The 24,709-nt window shown below is 41.1% G+C and overlaps 1 protein-coding gene across 4 annotated transcripts in view; it reads right to left on the reverse strand.

Moving 5' to 3' along the window:
* Nucleotides 1-24,709, reverse strand: part of LOC103146016 (triple functional domain protein) — a 96,687-nt gene that overhangs the window by 14,116 nt on the left and 57,862 nt on the right. For 3 of the 4 annotated variants that reach the window (XM_007563719.2, XM_016677215.1, XM_016677216.1), the window contains 3 exons: nt 24,002-24,192; nt 23,385-23,486; nt 21,507-22,027 (listed from right to left, as the gene is read on the reverse strand). In XM_007563719.2, the coding sequence (XP_007563781.1) occupies nt 21,848-22,027; nt 23,385-23,486; nt 24,002-24,192 (473 nt within the window). In that variant the 3' untranslated portion in view covers nt 21,507-21,847. Of the gene's footprint in view, nt 1-240; nt 412-548; nt 743-1,242; nt 1,351-2,142; nt 2,387-2,485; nt 2,586-2,671; nt 2,815-21,506; nt 22,028-23,384; nt 23,487-24,001; nt 24,193-24,709 lie in introns of those variants that run through there. The other variant, XM_016677217.1, reaches the window with a different exon arrangement.

Here is a 24,709-nt window from a genome sequence, read left to right on the forward strand (position 1 = left end):
AAAGATAAAGTCACATTTGACAGCTTTCTGGGATGACAATCCATTTAAATCCAAAACTAAATGATATTTAGTTTCAGAACCGCTGACTGGTCACAGGAAATGAGCCGCTGTGCACATAATGCACTTATGTGTCACTATTGTTTTACAAAAACCTGAAAATCCCAATCTGACATCAAGCAGGTCATATCTTAATCCCAGCTTCCTCTCCTGGGTGATTTGGACGAGTCTCCTTGTCCTCACCTTGTCGTCCTGTGAGTCCGGCTGCAGCAGGCTGTGCTGCTGGATGGCCATGGGCGGGGGCAGAGGAACCGAGTCGGCCCCCTCCTCTCCCTCCTCTTCTCCGCAGCTCTGCATGCCAGACGAACTGGACTTGGACAGCGTGCCGCTTGACAGGCCCTCGTTACGAACCCTCTGAGACGCACACAAGAACGGCAGCGGTGAGATTATGTTGCCTGACTACTTCTATGGAAATCAAAGCGTGTGTGTGTGTGTGTGTGTGTGTGTGTGTGTGCGTGTGTGTGTGTGTGTGTGTGTGTGTGTCCACCCACCTCCTCCAGAGTTTCATCCTGAGGCGTGGCGGCGCTGTCGTCGGAGTCTTTCTGTGAACCCATGGTTATCTCGCCGCTCTTCCTCACCTCCCGGTTCTTCTTGTGCTTGCTGGCCAGCTTCTTGACGTGGCCGTCCGCCTTGCCGCTGCTGAGCCGACGCACCGGGCTGGTCAGCCACTTGCGAAGCGTGTTACCTTGGAAACGTAGCAGTTACGGCTTCAACGTTAAACTCCTCTCAGTTTTACCACATCAAACAACTTCTGGCAAAACATAAAATACACTCGCACAACTAAGCCTGCCATGACTACAAATGTTCCTGTACGATAAATCGCCCCAGAAGTTATCGCGATGTCGATAATATTGTTGCTTTGAGATCATTTTCAAGTAATATTATGGTAATGGCATAATAATGCAAAAAAAAAAACAGGTTAGATTCTAATGAAGGTTTAACACTGGAACAGGAAGACATGTTAAAAATCCAAAGATATATAAACAACAGAAACAACAAAAAAATTAATTACTCAAAACTGTTCTTCAAAAAAGGGTCTAGTTGAGACCACAGAGCCAGACTGGAGACTTTTATCACCAAGTTTTGGTCAAAAGAGGTCAAATGGAAATGGTGCGATAAATTGATTTATTGCTTATAACAACAGACCTACATACAACATGAGCTAAGATCGCCATGACTGCCTACCTGGTCGTTTGGGTCCAGGTGAGCTGTGGGAGCTGATGCCATGGCCAGGCTGCAGCGTGGCTGAAGATCCTGGCATAATGGAGTCATTGCTGCACACCGACAGAGTGTCTGTGAGAGGCAGAGGAGGGGGCGTCTTAGAAATGCTCTGATATGCACATTCAAAGTATCGAGTTACATTGCAACTGTACTTTGCTAAAGTAAATTTGTAACATCTTATCAAGTTAACACCTCTGTAATGTGTTTTGACAGGATTTTTTTAAGAGACTGACGGAGACAAAGTGCTACATGATTGTGGAATGATCAAAGTTTTTGTCAAAGTCTTTCATAAACATTTCGTAAAACTGAGAGCGTTTTGTTATTAAGAACCCCTGAAACAAAACTTTGTAAAATTCAGTTTTAATTCAGCATTCAGTTTCTATGCTCTACAAATCTGGAACCAACTTCCAGGAAACCGTAAATGTGCTGAAACACTGACTTCCTTTATTTCAAGGTTTAAAACCCACCAATTTAGAGTTACTGGGAGAATTTATGGTCCAGTAAAATTTGTTATTGTGACAGGCCTAGCTAGGAGGGATCTTTAGTGTTAGCTTTTCATCAAATACCAGAAAGTTCCACTTTGGTCCCATCTGACCAGAGAACTTCTTCCACAGGTTTTCCTCTGTCCTCTAGATTAACAAACCTTAAGTAGAACTTGTGGCTTTCTTTGCCACTCTTCAATGAAAGGTTTGTACCTCCATTTCTAAGATGTTTCTAAAGAAAAACTGTCAAATTTGCCTTCCTCTTCACAATCATGCACCATGTTTTGGTTTATCACATAAAGATCCAAACAAAAACCACTGAAGTTTGTAGTCTGAATGTGAAAATCTTTGCAGATCGGAACCGCGGCGGTCGGCTCCGAACCTTTGTGGTTAAAGATTCCCTCCATCTCCATGGACGACCTGGAGTGGGCGATGCAGAGCATGGCGCAGGGGACCAGGCCCTCCAGGGCCGGCGAGCGGTCCGTCGTCCTCACCAGGCACCAGTCGGGTTTGTCGTGGCAACGCTCCAGGACCTCGACGGTTTGCCCTCGCCTCAGCGTCAGCTCGTTGCTGTTGCTGGCCATGAAGTCGTGGATCACCACGGTGAGCTCGCAGCCGCCGGAGAGCTGAGGAAGAGAAGACCCGGTTCAGAGTTCTGATAGGACGAAAAAGGATCAGATTCTGAGCTTTTTTGCTCTGATTTTTAAAACGTTCAGAGTTGTCACCTTGTCGCTGTCCAGCGTGTTCTGGGAGGTGCGGGACGCCAGAGAGATGGTGTCTGGTTGGCTGCTGCCTTCACCCTGACTGTCCAGGTCCTCTAAATCCCTGAACGCAGAACACAGGACTGTCATACTGCCATTGTCCTCAGAAGGAGGAAAGATGTTTCACTCTCTAACTCCAGTGGTGTTTACCTTCGTCCTTTGGGATGCTTGGCGGTGCTGGGTTTGGGGATGTGAATGGGCTCCTTCAGGGCTCCTCTCAGATGAATGGTGCGCTCCTGGATCACCTCCCTGATGTGTTTGATCCAGTCCTGTTTGTTCTCAATGTTCGATGCCTATGAAAGGGCGGGAAAGGGAGATGTTGAACGAGATCTGGCGTGAGATCTCAAAACGAAAAATAAAAACTTTGTTAATGAAATTTCACTCCGTTTCACACAAGTCTGAATGACTTCTCTTTATTTTACTTCTGGTATTTTTTAAATTTACAGGTACATCTGGGGAAAAAATTACATTTCTGAATGTTAAACTCAGATTTCATAGAGTGAAATATTTCAAGGTTTTGTTTCATAAGTTAAATATCAGAAAGTCATGGTTTCACACCTTAATCAGATAAATAACAATGCAGTATGAATCTTTTTTTCTTTTTTACATATTTGTTAAAACTGTCACCATGTCAGGACAGAATTATATGAGACAGATAATCTGTGAAAACATCAATCTCCTCCTCCCTGAGCTGCTGCTGTTGTCTGAAGAAATGCAGCGCTTGGCTCTGATTGGTCAGAAACAACCAATCAGAGCCAGAAGGAGGGTCATAGTGCTGTCAATCATCTTCATGAACGCACTGCTAAATGTGCAAATGGCGGAGAAAGAAGTTACCATTACAGGAAAACTGTTTGTCAGCCATCATCAGTGGCTACGCTAACTAGCCTTAGCACTCATGACAAGCTCAGCTGAAGTTGTATCCTAGCAGAGAGCGAGAAAAGGGGGTGATGGGGTGGGTGGCGCCTACATGGACATGATCGACAGCGCTACAATCCGCCTCCTGGCCCTGATTGGTTGTTTCTAGTTTTCACTTGGAGCACAGGGGGAAAGCAGAGGAGCTCGATTTTTTCATAGATTGTATCATATTATACTGTCATGACATTCTGACAGTTTCAACAAATGTGTGAAAATCTACTTTTATATATATGTTACATAGTGCAGCTATAACTCAAAACATCTTATCCTTTTTTTATTGATCCTCCATAATGTTCTGAGATGCTGCATTTTGGGTTTTAATGATCTACAAGCCATAAGCAAAAAAATTACAAGAAATTAAAGCTTGAAAAATTTCACTGTGTAATGAATCAGAGTTTCACCTTCTGAAATGAGTGACAAAAAATATTATAGAAATAGCCGCACACTTAGATTAGGTTATCAACAAAGAAAATTAATCAGTATTTTTTTTTCATTTGAATAAAAAAGATAAAACTTTAAATTATTATTTTGGAAAACCATAATTCTTTCCGCCAAGGATTTTTGTGTTAGTATCCAGGACTGGGAAGCCGTTTAAAGATGTACAACACACTCAGCCAAAGCCGTCCTGTAAACAGTGTTAATGAACTAACGTGCAGGAAGCGTGCAGACTTGTGTGAAGCAGATGAGGGCTGTGTTGTGGGATCGTTTGTACTCACCGTTGCTCCATGTTTGGCTCCCTGACTTAGCTTTGAATTTAAAATATAGAATAAAGAATTTCACTGATTTGGCTTGAGAAAATATACGGGACATTTTTTTTTTAATGCGCTCACAAACAAAACAAAGAAATGAAGTCACGTGATAGAAATGCAAAACACGGATATAATCTGCCTTTGACAGAGTGCTGATGGCCATTTAAATGTGCAGACAGTAATGAGGAGAGTGTGTGTGTGAGTGTGTGTGTGGGGAGACAATTTACAATGCACATACTGCATGGCTACTAGTCAGTGGTTAGCTCAGTAGTGAACGTGTGTAACAGAGCTGAGTGTGGGGGGTTTCTGGGCTCATGCTGTTCCAGCGGCGGACGCTAACTTTAATCCATCTGTGAGCTCCACAACAAAAACACACAGAAGATGAATGGAGGGGTGGCAGAGGGGTGTGGGGGGGTCCGGATGATTAAAAGATCGTTTTTCTGCTTCAAACAGGGAGACGACGTGTTACTTTGATGAAGTGGCATGAGAGGCCGCGGGCGTTCATGAGCTGACGGTGTCACCAGCGTTGGTGGAAGCGATTCAGCCCACATAGAGAGTTAGATGTACAAACATCCACGGAAAACACAGCCCCGGGTTCACAGATGTGTTTGTGGATTTGTTTTTTTTTTTTTAACAGATGGAACAAAGCTGAATCTGACCGGAGGACAAAGACGACAGAGAGAAAGAGGAAAGGAAGGAAGGAAGGAGGGAGGACAGAGGAGGGCTGACAGAAAACTGCAGCTTATAAAACATTACAAGTTTATGATGGAGAATCAGGGACTAAGAAAAAAATAAAACAAAAGTGTAAGGAGGAAATCATATTTTCACATGTTGAATGAATTCATATTATTATGAAAATATACTACAAAAATGTTGTAGCATTACAACTTCTTCCTCATTTTATTTTGAAATTATTCTCGTACAACTATTCTCAAAATGCCATAATTTCATTTTCGTAATATAATGAAGTTATTGTCATATTATTACGACTTTTTTCATAATATTCCAACTTTATTCTCATAATAGTATTACTTTATTCACGTAATACTATGACTATTATTGATATACAACTTATTTAAACTTTACTCCCATAAATTGTATTTATTTTTTTCTTAGTATCGCCCTAATACTCTGTTGTACAAGTCAAAGAAAAGGGAAAAAAAAAGAAAGAGAAGGAAAGCTACACATTTGGGTTAGACCAATACAGATAATTCAAAACCATGATATATGTAAAATCTTAACCTCTCATTTTTCTCAGTGTAGTTTTTAACATCTTCCTCTTACAACTGTATTAGCCAACCCTTGAGAACATGTCAGCAGAAGAAAAAGGAGAAACTTTCTCATTCCTTACCTTGAGAACTATTTTGTTGTCAGAAGTCGGGGTACGTCCCACCCATAAGGCAAACTTACACGGATCTCCTTCGACGTGCTCCGTCACGCCCAGCTCAGACGTCTGCAGGAGGAAAAGGAAGAAAGAACGCACCAAACGTTTCAGGTTGTTCCTAATTTACCAGGTTGGAGATGATTTCACTCTTATGCCAAGAGAAGACAAGAAAAAAAAGTTGTCCTGAGGTAAAAGGTGGCATTTATTATCCCAAATCTGACACCGGATGTGGGTTTTATTACATGCATGTTCTATAAACTTATTGCTAAAGTTAGCTTTTGATTTAGCAGAGAGTTAAAGGGATATTTCACTTCAACTGACATTGATCCGAGTTTTTTAAAGAATTACCACCATTACTCTTTACATGAGTTTGTCTGCAGGCAAAAAAAAAAAAAAATCTGTCAGTTTTCAAGTTAGTAGCTCAAAATCAAAAACAAAACTATTTGATATGTGTACACACATAAATCTATGTGTGTACACATATCAACCACCTCTGCTTCAAGTGTTGTTTTCCCTTTGATTGTAACAGCAGAGATGGAGGAACAAAAGCTGAAAGCTCTGTGTGGATCCGTCCTCCTGTACTTACAAACAGCTTGCTCTTGTAGATGTATTTGCTCCTGCCGTTGGAATCCTTCACCTCCTTGCTGAACACCAGAGACATCTCGAAGAGGAAGAGGTGGCGCTCTCGGCCTTTACGGATCAAAGTCTTGGGATCCCAGACCTGGAAGGAGTCCTGGAGGATGAGCTCGCCCTGAGACTCTATGTTCTCATCGAATCCTGGAGGAAAAACGGTAAATTTGAACAGAGAGACTTTTTAAAGTCTAATCAGTATTTTGTCAAAAATGTTTTTTCTTTCATACTTCGCTTTCGATCTCCTCAACTTTTTTTAATCTCATTGAAAGTTTGATGCATTTATTTTTATTTTGTAATAGATTTGCGTTAACTAGAGGTTTTCTAGAGGTGGAACATATTTCTTTGCAAAACAGTTTGGACTCCAAATCAGATTAAATCAGGAACATTGTGAACAGTCAGTTTCAAGTCTTGCCAAATATTCTCTATTTTACGCGTTAGTTCTGTCATAAAAAATAAAGCTTTGACTAATAAATAACTCTCAGCCTTAACCTCAAGATTTTTTAAGTCTCTTTGGTCACACAGAAGGCAAATGCAACCCAAACGATTTTTTTTTTTTTTTTACCAAAATGCGACCAACATCTGACTTTTCACAGTAGTCTGAACAGCCCAGTTCCAGCCTTTACTCCCCCAAAAGAATCAGAAACTTTCATATATGGCACTAAATGAGGTTCACATCCAAATGACTTCAAAGTGTCTGAACGTCGCATGTCGCATTTTATCTGACTTTTATGTCATTGATGTGAGACATGCGTCGTAATTCTGCATCAGAAGAAGACAAACTGGACATAAACAATGGCTGAAAATGAAATTATAATTCTGAAACTTTGTAAGTAGTCTGTGTCAGTGAAGCTAATTGCATCACAAGCCCATCACTCTTATCTCTGACTTCTCGTCCAGACTTCCACAAAATGCTGTTGCTATTAGTTGTGTTTTCTTTCTATTAGCTTCCTTTACGTTGCTGTGATTTTGTGATAACACTATCGGCTCCCGTTGCTGAATAAACTTTAAAATCGATCCATTTTCACTTTCCTTCAGACATAAAATAGTTTAGCTTTAACAAGTTAGATATTATTGGCCAAGTAACAACTAGCAGATCTAGATCCACAGTCCAACCACTGTGTGGCGCTCACCTTCCAGCATGGAAAGATGCATGGCATCGTTTGCCTTCTTGGGAACGTTGAGCATCACCTCCAGGCCGTCTTTAATCTCTCCTTTCCCTTCTTCGCAACACGTCAGGAGCTCCTAAACAGACAAGCGGACAGGAAATCAGCAGAAGCGCGATGGAGCCCCTTGAATGCAGCGGCTGTGAGGTGCGGTGAGATGTGCGACCTTCAGCAGAAGCTGATACTTGGTGATTCTCTGCACCGGCTTGATCAGATAGGAGGAGATGGAGTTGGCCAGCCGGTGCCGTTGCTGGATTTCCTGTCACCAGACAGAAAAAGGTTGGGTAAGTTCTGTTCATACGCAGCCCATGAAACCTTCCCGGTGTGGCCGTCGCTAGCGGTGCTACTCACGTCAAAGTAGTTCCCAGCATGCTCCAATATGAGCTGCGTGGAGTCGGGTTTGTTCTTGCAGTAGTTCACGTACATCTGGAACTTGTCGGCCTTAAAGAGCAGAGAAATGTTACAGATGGATGCGGTTCTGTTTAGGGTCTGGTGACATGTTGCTAACACCTGATGATACGTACCCAAGTGACAAAGCAGTGGCCAACATCTTCTGGAAGCTGCTCATACTTCTCCAACTCTTTGAGAAAGATGCTGGAATAAATTTAGGAGTGTGAGATGAAAACGTAAAATAAAAGTAAAAAAAAAAAACTACTTTATTACATGGAGATAACTGCATAAAAATAGTTTAAATAACTGCTAAAAGTGATATGAAAAACTATGTGCATCCTATTATAGGGTAGTAGTAGGAGTCACATATTGTCGAAGAGCAATTTCTGCCCATTGTTCATTACAAAATTCCTTCAGTTCACTGATGTTTGCAGGCGTTTATTTATACTGAGCTTTATTAGGTCACAACTACAGTAACTAAAATGTCTGGACTTTATTTTTTTATTTTCTTCTTCAGCTGCTCGTTGCAGATTTTCTGAGTGTTTATGATTATCTTGCAGTTTACGTCATATTTCACACTTTAATACTGTTATATACAAAAATTCATGTCGGGCATGTTGCATATCCACCATGCTTAACATTTTCCAAAAAAACACACAGCTGTGTATTATAAACAGGAAAAAAAATATTACTGAGAAAGGGACAGGTTAATAAAATATCTGTTCTTCTTCCTGCTCCCTTTGCACATGTGCATAACGTGTCATAAGAGAACGAGTTTATGAATCAATAATGAAATTTGTTAATAACCTGATTGATTGATTAAACTAAACAATGCTCTTTGCCTTTAAATGGGCGTGTCTTACTTATGGTGGAATTCGTAGAGGTCCTGCATGTTCCCAAAAATGATGTGCTCCTTGTTGATGATTCCTGGGGGAATCTCCTCCACGCCGCTGGTCATCTCCCACAGGTACGTCTGCGTGAAGAGCAGAGAGGAAAGGCCACAGTTACCATATTTTCCAGATGTTTCCAGACGTTTGGTGCGCGTCTCGGAGGTTTTCTTACGTCCATGCATTCCCGCAGGTCTCGCACATAGGTTTTCTCCGTCTGAATCAGCTCGGCCATGATGAACCTAGACACACACACAAAAAAACACACACACAGGCACAAGTTGGCAGCTTGTCATACTGTCCTCATTCAAGCGGTGAATAATCAATAGCTCCTTCTCAGCTTCTCAGCGTCGTCCATTTACTGCAGTGAATAATGAAAGCCTTATGGGGCCATTAAACTCGGCCATAAACCTGCCAGGAGTGACATAAATTATGCTGCTGATTTGTGGCACGAGGCTGAAGTGACACAGTCCCCCTCCGCCCGGCGCAGCAGAGAGAAGCCGAACAGACGGAGAAGGATGTTTAAAGTCCATCATGCCTTCACATTTACATTAAACTCCCTTATTCAGTGTTGACAAGAACAATGACGGATCAGTTTGGAGCTCGTCCTCTGGAAACAGCGCCGGGCTTCTTGTTCGCCTAATTCAATTAACTCGGCAGTAAATCTTTGGTTTTCTGAAGGGAAAGCGCTGACTTGTTATCGTTTCCTTATTATGTAAAGTAAACGCAGTCCTGACTGCATTCATAAAGCAGGCTGCTTTTAATCTGCTGACGCTCAGAACGGCGTGGCAAACAGGAAGCGGCTCACGTACTCCTTCCTGCGCGCCGACTTGCGTTTCTCCTCGTTCGGCTCGTGCGCGGCGGCGTCCCTGAGTTTGATCTCTGACCCCGGAGGAGTGGCTGGGATGATGTCCAGCTGAAGGTCCTTGCTCTAGAAAAGAGGGACACTCAAAGATTAGAGGGCGTACTGAGGCATCATGGGAGTGAATTAGGTTTTAACTGGGGATGGATATGGGGGAATAATAAAATCTGACTTGTTTTCATGCCAGATCAGATTTTGTTTTCTTGCACTTTTTCTAAATAATTACAAATGACAGAAAATAATTTTGACAAGTGGTTTTTACTCCCTTCTGTGAGTTTACAACCAAATATTAGGACCAGGCAATGAGAATTTAGTTTAATCATGAGAATATCTTGATGTTATTAAAAGAATAAAAAACTGAATTTTACCAGAAGTTTTAAAATTACAAGAAATTTATTTTAATGAGAAAAAAGCCTGGATAGATCATTTTCTTGTTTTTTTTTTTTTTTATAAAACTCAGACTTACTTTATTGTCATTGCACAAAGACACAACAGTGAATTTGGCAACAAAATGTCATTGCCTGGCTGCACAAAAAATAAATCTGACTTTAAATACATGTAGATATATAAAATTGTTACTGGGGAAAGTAAGAAAAAAATATTAGGACCTTTTTCTCGTATTATTTAGACTGTATTGATGCAACATCATAGCTTTCTCACAGAAAAGGAAAACAAAAGAAATGACCCTTATAATTTGTCGTAGAGTTGACCTGAATTCAAAGTTTAAATGAACAGAAGCTGCTAGTCAAACAAGATGGCCGCCCTGGGCGTCGTTACATCACTCTGAACTATGGAAACCCAAGGAGTGAAAGGGTGAAAAAACAAATCCAGATTAAATTTTCAAATGCCAAAAATCTGACTAATGGCTCAAACAGATTCATCGTCCAGCCCTGATTTTAAGCATCGATCACCCGTACCGCCTTGTTGGAGTCTGACGGGATGCCCAGGGCTTTCTCCAGGCTGCTGCGGTACTTGTCCATGCGCAGGGAGAAATCTCTGTAGCGTTTGTCCACGGCCGTCACCCACTTCTTAATCTCCGCCGCGTGGCTGTGGCCTTTCTCGCAGAATCCGTCGGCCAGCTGGATTAGCAGCTTCACGCGCTCCTTGGTTTGCTTTAGAAGGAGAGCAGAGTGAGTTTAATATTCAAATCTGCAGAAGATGACATTAAATCTGTGTTGTTGCGACCTCTGACCCTGGCTGTGATGTGGAAGTCCTCGTGCTCCTTCAGGAGTTCCTGCGTGTGATGGATGCTGGAGCCGGTGGATGTGTGTGTAGACAGGTAAAACTCCCCGGTGTCATGAATCCACTCCAAAGCCTAGACACACACACACACACACACACACACACATTTGTTTGACACTGTTACGTGTCTCTGTGTGTCCTCTCCCTCTGAATAAACCACAGCATTCCCGTCAGGCTTCCAGGTTTCTGTCTCTGGATGTGTTTGCTGTACCTGCTTGGCGCTGCGTTCAAACACCACGTACTGCTGACACTGGTCCAGCCGCCGCTTCCTCATGGTCCAGAAATGCAGGACTCTGTTTTCTCGCTGCAGCAGCTCGTTCAGGATGTCTGAACACAAAACAAACAGGAAGGATTTCAGTGGAGACGTTTAACTCTGTGACGGCCGAGTTAAATCAGAAAGATTTTAGAAGTAGTGTAAATTATTTCACTTTTTATACGTATCCACATGTGAATAATATGTAAATCAATTGTATTCATTTTTACAGTTCTTCCACTTAGGAACCCTGAGTCTCCATGAATAATTAACTTAACAAATCTCTATTTGATTGTTTTAAAAATGTAATCTTGCTCATCTATACCCAGTGTTAATTATACATTTTTGTATTAATAATTGAACTGGCTTTCTGTTTAGGCTGACTAAGACATCTTTGTATTCGTGCTTTCACCGAAATAAATAAATAACTTCCAACGCTGCATCCAAAAAGCCAGCCAATGTGACCTACATCTGTCTTTTTCACAACAGTCTGAACAACTAGATGACTATCTTTTCACCCTCAAAAAAATTCTGAATTGTGCTCCTTCTGCTGTTGTGAATCAGAAATGAATACAACTGCTTTCAAGGCGTCTGCAGTCTGAAAGGTCATGTTGCATTTTATCTGACTTTTACGTCATTCATGTGAGACATGCGTCATAATTCTGCACCAGAAGAAGACAAATTGAACGTAATCAGTGGCTGAGAATTATAATTATAAAATTCTGAAAGACGTCTGTGTCACTGAGCCGCATCGCATCCCAATCCCACCACGACTGGCTCCGACTTCGCATCCAAACTGATTTTTCTATAGAAGTTGATGCTCCACATGAGGCCATCGCTGTTAGTTGTGTTTTCCTTTTATTATCTTCCTTTGTCTTGTTATGATCTTGTGATACTGTCAGCTGCCAATGCTGAATAAACTTTAAAATCATGTTATCCACTATTATTTGTATAAACTGTCCGCTGCTGTGTGACGATGTTCTGAGTCACATCGGGGATGTAAATCATTCACACACAAGTCTAAATTCAGTCACAACCTCTAATAGTATGAACGACCAGGCAAAAAATGAAAACTGGATTTGAGCATCAGAACCTGCTGTATGAACGCAGCCTCAGCTCCCTTCAGTAAATTATCCATCACTTACTTTTAACCTGTTGTTCCGGCGCCTTGACGTGGCTCAGCATCCCCGGCATGTTGACGCTGTTTCTGTGCATGTACTTCAGGAAGACGTCCGCGTTTCTTCTGGCCAGAGTGCAAGCCTGGCAGAAACGTCAGAAAAGTCAGAGCAGAAGTGTGACCAAAGACTTGGTTTGGTTTCATTTTCACAGGACGCGTCGCACCTTGAGGAACGCCTCCTTCTGTTCCAGGTGCTTGCTGATCATGGGGGTCACATGGTCTGTCTCACAGTTGGGTCCCAGCTTGTCAGCTCCTCCGCACCAGTCCTCCTCCCTCTTGTACTCCTGCTCCAGGCTCTCCAGCACGCTGCACACCTGAACACAAAGTCAGTCAGAGACACAGAGCAGTGCTTTAAATGGACAGAAACAGCAGCTGGGCTTCGTGTTTTAACATCTTATTTATACTTTTACAGTATTAGGGTTTTTTTATAGGATACTGTTTTGTAGGTACAATGCAGGACTAGAAAAGGAAAAAAAAAGGAAAAAAGAAAGATGAAGAGAAAAACAACAGAAAGAGAGAGAGAAATAGAAAAAGAGAGAAAGAAAAAGAGAAACCATTAAAGAAAAAGACAGAAAAGAAATAGAGGAAAAGAGACAAAGAGAGAAACAAATTAAAAAAAGAGAATGACAGAAAGAAAGGAAGAACAAAAGAAAGAGAAAGATAATACAGAAAGAAAAAGAATAAGAAAAAACAGACAAAAAAATAAAATTTTTTAGCAACACATTTTTTTCAATTAATAAAAATGTTGACATTGGTATATTACACCCTAAGAGACATTAACATAAACAGCTAACTGTCCATAAACTACCAAAAGCAACATTGTTGAAAAGCACAGAAAGAAAAACTCAGTCAGGTTATTCATCAATAACAAAACCAAACAGAAACCAGATGTTTATTGTTTTTAACCATCAAAGTCATCAAATTTTTTTTTTGTCAACTTTTTCCTCTGCATTGTTTTTTATCTTATTTCTCCAAACATAAATTTCATTTTTTTTGTCCTATTAAAAAGATGCAACAATTTCCTCTTTGTAGAAAGACAAATAAAGAAAAAAGTGTGACCGGGTCTCCTACCTGTTCAGACGTTTTGTAGAAAGCCACGGAGGCGTTGACCAGCTTCAGTCGGTCCTCCATCTTCAGCATGAGCTGCTGCCAGTGGGAAGCCACGTTCTCTGCACAGTCTCTGATCAGGTCCATGTCGTAGTGGTTGGCCTGCAGCAGAGCCTCCGCCTTCTGCTGGACCTGCAGGGCGCTCTGGTGGGTCTTCTGCAGAGGGACGAGATGAGAAGAGGACGCTTCAGTCAAATCTGAGCAGAAAACTGGAATAATGGGAAAATCCAGTATGGCTTTACCTCAATGGCGTGCTGGAACTGTTCGTGTTCCCGCTGCAGTTGCTCCGCCTCCTGCAGGGAGCTGGCCGTGATTAGACCGGCGTTAAGCATCGATTCACCGTTTCGGATCCAGCCCAGAACCTGAGGCGGCAAAAACAAAGCCTAAGCCTTCATTTGCATCTCTTTAAAACTCTGCCGGCATGACGCAGCCGTGTGTGCGAGTCCGACCTGCTTGACTTCAGCCTGCAGGTGCCTCAGCTGGACGCACTGCTCCAGGTGCCGGCGGTGCTGCTCTGCTGCCAGGTCCAGCTCCCGCTGCTTCTCATGGAGGAACTCCAGCAAGTCCTGAACCCGCGTGGCCATGTCCACGTCGCGATCGCACAGTAACTCCACGCCTGCACAGAGACGGGACAGTCGCATTACCCTCCAATGAGATGACCTGACTACCAGGCCACACTTGTAAAAAAGGCTTGTAAAAACTGTAAAAAAAAACTTGAAATTATTTGGCATGTAACAGTACTCAGTATAAAAACCTACAATGTGCTTAAAACTCTGATCTAAGATGGTCTGAAGATCAGAGAAGCTTTTAACTTGCTCTTTTTTACAACACTTTTGGAAAAAAATAAAATAAAATTGTTTCTGTTTTCAAACTGAGTCTTGTTATACCAACTGAAAAGTTGTAGAAAATCAGAGTGAGGAAATTATCTGAATAAAAACATTAAAAAAATGTATTTTTTTTTTAAATTCACATCTGTAAACCTGAAGATGATCAAAATGACTAATATTCTGTTTATATATTTTCTGTGTTCACTGCATGTTGCATAATGCAGCCTCTCCTTGCGTGCGCTCACACAGCACCTATTAGCATTTAGGTTCACAGGTGAGTTATTATGGTTGGTGAGTGGGAGCCTCTCATCACCAACTCTGAGTGAATCTGACCCGGGACACCTACACAAGAAAACTAATAGAGCCAACACAGAAATCAGTAGCAACACGGAGCTGAACATGAGCTGCAGCCTGATGTGGTGGGCAAACACTCAAACACACAATGTGGGGCAGCAAATAAATAAGAAGGGAAAAGAATTTAAAAAAATAATAACTTTACAGACACGTTTCAATGTAATATGTGTAAATCCTGTTCCCAGCTCCCTGCTGGAGGGCAAAAACCTGTTCACAGAAAATGATGTGCTAAAGAAAAAGGGACGTAGTGCTTAGCTACTTATTGTCAACACAGTGACAACCAGATAACGAGGTCTGATGATGTCACATTTCACAGGTCAGGAAAAAGTGTTAATTTAAACAAATACAGAGGGAGAGGGAAGAAGGTCAGATATGCTAACTTGACTTTGACAACCTTAACATGCAGATGTGCTACAGAATTTGGTTTGTTTCTGTTTAGTTAAAAAAAATAAGCCGACTCACATACCAACTCTGGCAGATCATCAGTGGAGCTGATGTTTAAATTAGCTAATCAGCCACAGCTGCGTTCAGACGATCACTTATTAAGAATCACAAAATAAATATTAAGCCTGAAGACGCGATACTGTAACGGACTGAATGTTCTGTTTGTTGTGTGGGAAATGTTTGTGGGTTTTTATTGTTGAATCTTGATGCACTAATGGAGCTGTTGTAAATCAGTTGCTGTGGCAACAGGTCTGTGTGTAGTGTAGAAAGCATGAGAAAAAAAAAAATTGTTGATTTGAGTTCAACAGTTTTTCTGCATTATTTCCCGTTTCCTGTGGCGCACTGCACTAAATTAATAATCTCTCCATCTTCAGGTTTCACTTAGGTAACAGAATAGTCCTGCTGCGGCAGATTGTCTATGGATAGCAAGTAAAGGAATCGTCTTTTTGCCCTCCAGCGTTGGGCACACGGGTGACAATTCTGGATGCTGACAACACGCAACATGTCTATAATCTATCAAAGACCTGAGGTTTTTTACAGGTGTGAATGCAGGCGGGAGCTCACCTGACGCCTGGACTTCGTTGACGTATTGCAGCAGCTCCTGCCCCTGGTGGATGACGTCAAACGTCAGGTTGTTCATGGTCAGGGCCTTGTCGGCGTGGTGCTGGAGCCGCTGCTCAGCCAGCGTCAAGTCCTCCGTGTCAAAGTCGCTCTTCTGACCCGTCAGCTCCTCGTTCCACGACTCCAAGTCTGAGATGATCTGACGAAGGATTACGAAAAAGTTAAGACGCTATGAAAGAAGAAATCTCATTCCAATGCACTGCAAGTTAAACATGTTTACAATCTTGCTTTTTTTTTAATCTTGAAGTAAAAATTTTTATATTTTTGTACAGTTTTAGTTGTCGTTCTTTTACCAAATGGTTTTTTTTTTGTCTGTATGCACCGATTAATGATTAAATCGCTAAATTAGATGATGACTTTTTCAATAATCGATTAATCTCAATTAATCGTTTCAGGCAAGCTGATGAGTCTTGGGATTTTAACTGCTAACTCCAAACACTACAATGCGCCCTTGTGACATCAAAAAAATCAATCTCCAACCTTTTTAAAAACATGTAATATTATTCACAGCACACAGTTTCACCATGCCTCCCTTACATCAATGGCGTCTCTCTCAAAGATGCGCAGCTGGAGGAAGAGATCCAGCTTGATCTTCCTCTCCTGGAAGAGCTCCTCCATCTGAGCCTGGGCCTCGTCCAGCTGCTGGAGGACGCTCTCGATGTGGTTGATGGAGCTGTTGTGGGGCGTCTTGTTGCTGGAGATGGCAGAGTCCCTGGAAGAAAAAACGTTCGCAATTAAGCCATAATCTGCAGAGTGCAGCTCTGAGGAGCTATAAAAGATCCTGCAGGGCATCATGCCAGTCAGGGTGAGCTGCTCTGGAAAGTGCTGTGCTGGTATAAAATACTGCGGCAGCACCAGCATGGAAAAGAAGCGTTAAAAAATAAAAAGAGTCTAAAACTATCTCTAATTTGCTAATCGGCTTTTTACTTGAAATATAAATCCACAAGTGGTTTCACAAAAAGGCTAATTATGATGAGGTGGTGTTGGTGGAGAACATGTTGTGCACTCCAACAGCTCAGTCCTACACGCAGAAGGTGTGTGAAGCTACAGTTCCCTCTCGGAGAGAGAGAGAGAGAAGGAGAGAGAGAAAGAGAGCGGCGCACAATTAGACACACGTTTATAAAAGTGGTCTTATGTAAGAACCCGCTGCGGAGCCAAGTCGCCAGGGAGAGGGTGGCGAGCACAAAGAGAAAAGAGGGAGTGAGGAGAGGCACTGGAACATCCTCTGCATAAAAATAAAGCTGGACAGCCACATCCACCTCTCTCACACCGCCTCTCATCATCGCCGCTTGCCGTTTTTGGGCTTAATGCACTTCATTAACGTCTTCTAGGGAGATTTCTCTTAGCGTATATTTAGCTTTGTTGAGTGTTGACACGTTTATTCCAAATTACAAATCCACTCCTGCCTGAATTAGAGCTACGATGAAGAAGACAAGCATCAAAGACGACTGTTTGTTGTACTCTGGTTTACTCTGGTAAACGGTGTCTAAACTTTGCAGCCGAGACAGTTTTGGACTCAGACCTGAACCTTCAGAGACACATAAAGACAGTTATAAAGTCAGCCTTTTATCACCTGAACAGAAGAATATCCAAGATTAAAGGACTAATGTCTAGATGTAGATGACATAGAGCACTTTGAACTGCCTAGTCGTTGAAATTTGCTACACAAATAACCTTGACCTGACTTAGCAAGTTATAAAAAACACATGATATTATTACTGTTGAATATTACATTTATAATATTGCTTACATTTACACCATGTTTTTCCTCACTTGCCTATTTGATTCCATTATCACATTGTTAAAAATGACCTTCAGAGAGCTTCAGTATCTATAAATATGTTATCAAGTGCAGGAAAAATCCAATGAACTAGTTGAACATAAAAACAGGCAGAGTAAATTATAACAACCTGCCAGATATTGTGCTAAAGAAGTCCTATGCAACCACAATTTTGCACATTGTGCTATTCGACTAAACATAAAAATAGAGATAGAATCAAATGGTTTAGCTTAAAACACATCGAAATGTTTAAATGGCCCAGTCACAGTCTTGACCTTACGCAAGCTGAGAAGAATCTGTGAAAAGAATTAAAATGTGATGCTTACAGAAGCTCTTCATCTAATGTGACTCTGCATGAATTATTTCATAAAGAAGAAATATTAAGTCTCTAGACGTCAAAAGCTGCGAGAAACTTGAAAAGACTTGAAAGTGTAAATGGGGCAAAAAGTGATTCTACTTAATAATGTTTAAGCAGGACTGAATGTGAAAACCTGGTAAATATTTTTAGTCAAATATTTTGAAAACCAAAAGTCAATAACCAAACTCTCAATAAAAAGCCTTCAATTGTGTAGTTGCAATGTGACAAAATGTAAAAAAAAAGTGTGGGGAAATATAAAATAACTGTCCTCTTATCACTTTTACAGTACACTTACTGTTCTCCTTTCCATCTCTACAAGTATAGAAAGAAAGACATCAAAATGTGTCATGAAGAGATAAAAATGAAAGAGAGTCATCACTTCGTATCTTTGACACAGACTTGCCTCAGAGTACAGACAGGTAGAGAGAAACTGGGGGAAAAACATGATGAATAATCTCAAGTATTTGGCCCGCCTCTCTGCACCTGAGCTGCTGGATGAGGTCCTCGCCCTCCTTGATGACGTTGACGGTGACCTGCAGCGTGGTCTGCTGCTGCTGGCCGAAGCGCTTGATCAGATCCTGGACGGCCTCCACGGACTCGGCGTAGACGTCGTCCAGCAGCTCCTTCTGCAGTTCCTCCAGCCACGTCCACAGCTGGAGACGGAGGCAGACGTCAGCCTAGGCAGCAGCTTTTGTCTCATTACGAACGACCCTGTGTTTGGTTTTTATCATCCGTGTAACCGCACAGTAAATCATAGTATTTATAAACGTAAAGCTGGATATCTATGCACAAAACCGACCCTACAGACATACCTCCGCTAAAGTATTTATTTATATTTCTCTGACTAATTGGACTGAACATGTAATGTACTCCACGCTTCACTTCAACAGGTAATTTTGTTCCCTCCCTCAGAGAGCTCTCATCTCATCGGTACAGGCACACAGCCCACCATCCACTTCAGCGCTGTGTCACCGTCGCCTGCCCACCTCTTTGACGTGCGTGTGGAAGGCGACAGACATGTCCAGCAAGACTTTGCGCTGCTCCACGCGGCGGACAAAGTCTTGGATCCTGTCTTCGAGCTGGTGGGCGGCCTGGTAGATCTCCTCCGGGTCGCACTCTCCCGTCTGGGCCAGCTGCTCGGCCGCCTCCAGGAGCTTATCTGCATTGGTGTAAGTGTTCTACGGAGAGACGGAGACGGAGAGAGAGGTGGGTTTCAACAAGGGGGCAGCGTGAAGCGAGCGAAACGTCTGTTATGAAAGAGACGGAGGCACCGAGGAGCAAAGTGAAAAGCAGGATATGCAGATGATGATGATGATGATGAAGAGGAAGAGAGAGATGTTGAGGCAACAAACAGAAACAGGAGGCAGAGTATCAAGAGGCTGATTTTACAGAAGATTTTTTTTTTTATTGAATTCATTGAGATTTTAAATCCAAAGAAAGTAATTAAACTCTTTAGATTTTTGTTTTAATAAAACTAATAACTAGATTAATAATTGTTATTTCCTTCAAGTGTTTTGAGGCATTTTAACTGTCAGATGTCATTCTATGTAGCTTTTTACCTCTAGTTTTAATACAGTTTGCTTTATTTTTTTAGACAAAAAGCAAATCACAAGTTAAAATATTTCTCAAAGTAATATGGTAGAAAGTTTTTATCAGGTGGTTCAAAAATCTAAACTCTGTCTTAAGGCGTTCAGGTTTAAATTTATGGTCTTATAGTTAAATATTGTAAATTGAAAAAATGTTTTTTAGAAAAATGTAACAAGTGCTTATGTCAGCAGTTCAATTTAATTCAACTCTTAGATTTTGTAGATTTTAGCATTTTTGTGAATAACTTTACCAGTATGGAGGTCTATTCTGGGAGCAAAAAACTGGAGAAAAATACTGAAATTACTGAAAAAAACTTTTAGGGTACTGTAATCCCTAATAAAACTTCCAATTTGAGTTCATTAAAGTTATTTATTCCCATTATTTGCATCTATTTTCATCTCACCAGCTGATGTCGGGATTTATATTTAATTTTATGCCAACCAAATGTAGAAAAACTCACAGAAGCCTGCTTTTAATGCAAACAGGTTCCATTTTATTTCTAAAATAAAAGCAACAATAACAGTTGAGTAATATTCCTGGCTTGCAGATGTTTAGATGTTTAAGGTGAACAGTTAGCGTTGCAGAGCGTCTCTGTGTTAGTTATAATCCAGACACAGACCTGAGCCACTTCCTCGAAGTCCTCGTGGCGTTTCTGCAGCGCTCGGGCTCGGTGGAGGGACTTTCCCACACCCGTGTGTTTGCTGAGGAAGGCCTCGCCGTGGTTTTCTATCCAGTCCAAAACCTGGGAGGGAAAAAAATCCACCAGATTCACCAAGGAGCCAGGAGCGACTGAACAAGGGGCGACCACCAGGGGGCGCGCTGTGAAAGCGGAGCTGCAGAGTGGTGGAACTGTTAAGATGCGAAGTAAAGTCGTGTTCTGTGAAAAAAACAAACTCTGAGCCTTGCTCCCGTCCTGCATTCAGTCACGATGTGAATGGAGGAACACCATCTGCACGGACATATGACCCAGTTCGGTTACCGCAGCAACAGTTGCCATGTCAACACACTCGGAAGCAGCCACGGGGTTTGTTTCTTTTTTTTGTCAGGCAGGAACTGTATTATCATATTTGGACTCCGTGATGAAGGCGTGCTCCCGACTGCAGCTGCAGATTCCAAATTTAAATTCTTCCACTCACTGAATCGCCATATAATCCTTTTGTGACATGTATTAAAATAAAAAAAAAAGAGAAGAAGAAGGATGATGCTCCGAATGCATCATCCTGCGTGTTTCGGCGTGTCGTACCTGCTGGACGTCCTGCTGAAAGACGCACAGCTGCAGGCGCTGGTGCAGACGCACTTTGCGGTGCTGCCAGATGTTTTCCAGCTGCCTCTGGTGGTGCAGCACCTCGTGGATGATGTCCAGGACGTGGTGCACGGCCTTGGAGTAGTTGGCTGAAGCCGTTAGCGAGTCGGCGCTGCCCGGGGTCAGAGGTCGCTGCAGCTTGTCTAGCAGGGCTTTCCCGTCCTGGCTCACCTGAACAAATGTTCACACATTTTTACTCATAAGGAGAAGACCGCTAAAAATCCACAACCAGAATAAAATAATCTTGATGGGCATATTTATTACATATTTTTATAATTATTTATTTATCTTAAGGTTCACTGTATAAAGTAGTTCTGGAAGAAGTAAATACTTCACATGTTTTATTTAGGGCATCATTGTGTAAACAGGAGGTAAAACAAGTCATGTCCCTTTAACTTTCCCCAGATCCACTAAATTAGCTTCATTATAATGATCAACTCTCCCTGATGAGCAAAAGCGTCCCCACAGCATAATGCTGCCAATACTATACTTTGATGTGAGGATGGATGAAGATTTAATCTTTTCTAATTAGTAACTCGTTGACTTCTGAAGACAATTTGTCACACCGGATTTTGCTGAATACAAATTAACATTTTTATTAGTAATTTGGTTTTAATTATTGACAATTTGGAGGATAAAAAAACCCACTGGAAACAAAATTTTATTCCATTTGGTATATGAAACTGAGCTCTACAAACATAACAAGAGCCAGATTGGGCTCAACTGAACACTTTGGAAATGTTCAATTAGTTTAGTTCAGGTTCTTGTGTTTCATCCTAAAAACAGAATTAACCAAAAAAAACAAACAAAAAAAACAAAAACAAACAAACCTGAAAGAAAAAAAAAGTTCTGGATGNGGGGAAAGCAGAGGAGCTCGATTTTTTCATAGATTGTCATGACTGTCTTGACATTCTGACAGTTTCAACAAATGTGTGAAAATCTACTTTTATATATATGTTACATAGTGCAGCTATAACCCAAAACATCTCATCCTTTTTTTATTGATCCTCCATAATGTTCTGAGATGCTGCATTTTGGGTTTTAATGATCTACAAGCCATAAGCAAAAAAATTACAAGAAATTAAAGCTTGAAAAATTTCACTGTGTAATGAATCAGAGTTTCACCTTCTGAAATGAGTGACAAAAAATATTATAGAAATAGCCGCACACTTAGATTAGGTTATCAACAAAGAAAATTAATCAGTATTTTTTTTTCATTTGAATAAAAAAGATAAAACTTTAAATTATTATTTTGGAAAACCATAATTCTTTCCGCCAAGGATTTTTGTGTTAGTATCCAGGACTGGGAAGCCGTTTAAAGATGTACAACACACTCAGCCAAAGCCGTCCTGTAAACAGTGTTAATGAACTAACGTGCAGGAAGCGTGCAGACTTGTGTGAAGCAGATGAGGGCTGTGTTGTGGGATCGTTTGTACTCACCGTTGCTCCATGTTTGGCTCCCTGACTTAGCTTTGAATTTAAAATATAGAATAAAGAATTTCACTGATTTGGCTTGAGAAAATATACGGGACATTTTTTTTTTAATGTGCTCACAAACAAAACAAAAAAGAAATGAAGTCACGTGATAGAAATGCAAAACACGGATATAATCTGCCTTTGACAGAGTGCTGATGGCCATTTAAATGTGCAGACAGTAATGAGGAGAGTGTGTGTGTGAGTGTGTGTGTGGGGAGACAATTTACAATGCACATACTGCATGGCTACTAGTCAGTGGTTAGCTCAGTAGTGAACGTGTGTAACAGAGCTGAGTGTGGGGGGTTTCTGGGCTCATGCTGTTCCAGCGGCGGACGCTAACTTTAATCCATCTGTGAGCTCCACAACAAAAACACACAGAAGATGAATGGAGGGGTGGCAGAGGGGTGTGGGGGGGTCCGGATGATTAAAAGATCGTTTTTCTGCTTCAAACAGGGAGACGACGTGTTACTTTGATGAAGTGGCATGAGAGGCCGCGGGCGTTCATGAGCTGACGGTGTCACCAGCGTTGGTGGAAGCGATTCAGCCCACATAGAGAGTTAGATGTACAAACATCCACGGAAAACACAGCCCCGGGTTCACAGATGTGTTTGTGGATTTGTTTTTTTTTTTTTAACAGATGGAACAAAGCTGAATCTGACCGGAGGACAAAGACGACAGAGAGAAAGAGGAAAGGAAGGAAGGAAGGAGGGAGGACAGAGGAGGGCTGACAGAAAACTGCAGCTTATAAAACATTACAAGTTTATGATGGAGAATCAGGGACTAAGAAAAAAATAAAACAAAAGTGTAAGGAGGAAATCATATTTTCACATGTTGAATGAATTCATATTATTATGAAAATATACTACAAAAAAGTTGTAGCATTACAACTTCTTCCTCATTTTATTTTGAAATTATTCTCGTACAACTATTCTCAAAATGCCATAATTTCATTTTCGTAATATAATGAAGTTATTGTCATATTATTACGACTTTTTTCATAATATTCCAACTTTATTCTCATAATAGTATTACTTTATTCACGTAATACTATGACTATTATTGATATACAACTTATTTAAACTTTACTCCCATAAATTGTATTTATTTTTTTCTTAGTATCGCCCTAATACTCTGTTGTACAAGTCAAAGAAAAGGGAAAAAAAAAGAAAGAGAAGGAAAGCTACACATTTGGGTTAGACCAATACAGATAATTCAAAACCATGATATATGTAAAATCTTAACCTCTCATTTTTCTCAGTGTAGTTTTTAACATCTTCCTCTTACAACTGTATTAGCCAACCCTTGAGAACATGTCAGCAGAAGAAAAAGGAGAAACTTTCTCATTCCTTACCTTGAGAACTATTTTGTTGTCAGAAGTCGGGGTACGTCCCACCCATAAGGCAAACTTACACGGATCTCCTTCGACGTGCTCCGTCACGCCCAGCTCAGACGTCTGCAGGAGGAAAAGGAAGAAAGAACGCACCAAACGTTTCAGGTTGTTCCTAATTTACCAGGTTGGAGATGATTTCACTCTTATGCCAAGAGAAGACAAGAAAAAAAAGTTGTCCTGAGGTAAAAGGTGGCATTTATTATCCCAAATCTGACACCGGATGTGGGTTTTATTACATGCATGTTCTATAAACTTATTGCTAAAGTTAGCTTTTGATTTAGCAGAGTTAAAGGGATATGTCACTTCAACTGATATTGATCCGAGTTTTTTTAAAGAACTACCACCATTACTCTTTTGTTTGTTTGCAGGCAAAAAAAATAAATAAAAGATCTGTAAGTTTTCAAGTTAGTAGCTCAAAATCAAAAACAAAACTATTTGATATGTGTACACACATAAATCTATGTGTGTACACATATCAACCACCTCTGCTTCAAGTGTTGTTTTCCCTTTGATTGTAACAGCAGAGATGGAGGAACAAAAGCTGAAAGCTCTGTGTGGATCCGTCCTCCTGTACTTACAAACAGCTTGCTCTTGTAGATGTATTTGCTCCTGCCGTTGGAATCCTTCACCTCCTTGCTGAACACCAGAGACATCTCGAAGAGGAAGAGGTGGCGCTCTCGGCCTTTACGGATCAAAGTCTTGGGATCCCAGACCTGGAAGGAGTCCTGGAGGATGAGCTCGCCCTGAGACTCTATGTTCTCATCGAATCCTGGAGGAAAAACGGTAAATTTGAACAGAGAGACTTTTTAAAGTCTAATCAGTATTTTGTCAAAAATGTTTTTTCTTTCATACTTCGCTTTCGATCTCCTCAACTTTTTTTAATCTCATTGAAAGTTTGATGCATTTATTTTTATTTTGTAATAGATTTGCGTTAACTAGAGGTTTTCTAGAGGTGGAACATATTTCTTTGCAAAACAGTTTGGACTCCAAATCAGATTAAATCAGGAACATTGTGAACAGTCAGTTTCAAGTCTTGCCAAATATTCTCTATTTTACGCGTTAGTTCTGTCATAAAAAATAAAGCTTTGACTAATAAATAACTCTCAGCCTTAACCTCAAGATTTTTTAAGTCTCTTTGGTCACACAGAAGGCAAATGCAACCCAAACGATTTTTTTTTTTTTTTTACCAAAATGCGACCAACATCTGACTTTTCACAGTAGTCTGAACAGCCCAGTTCCAGCCTTTACTCCCCCAAAAGAATCAGAAACTTTCATATATGGCACTA

This window comes from Poecilia formosa, unplaced genomic scaffold (assembly GCF_000485575.1).
Source record: "Poecilia formosa unplaced genomic scaffold, Poecilia_formosa-5.1.2 Scaffold150, whole genome shotgun sequence".
Classification (NCBI taxonomy): Eukaryota; Metazoa; Chordata; class Actinopteri; order Cyprinodontiformes; family Poeciliidae; genus Poecilia; species Poecilia formosa.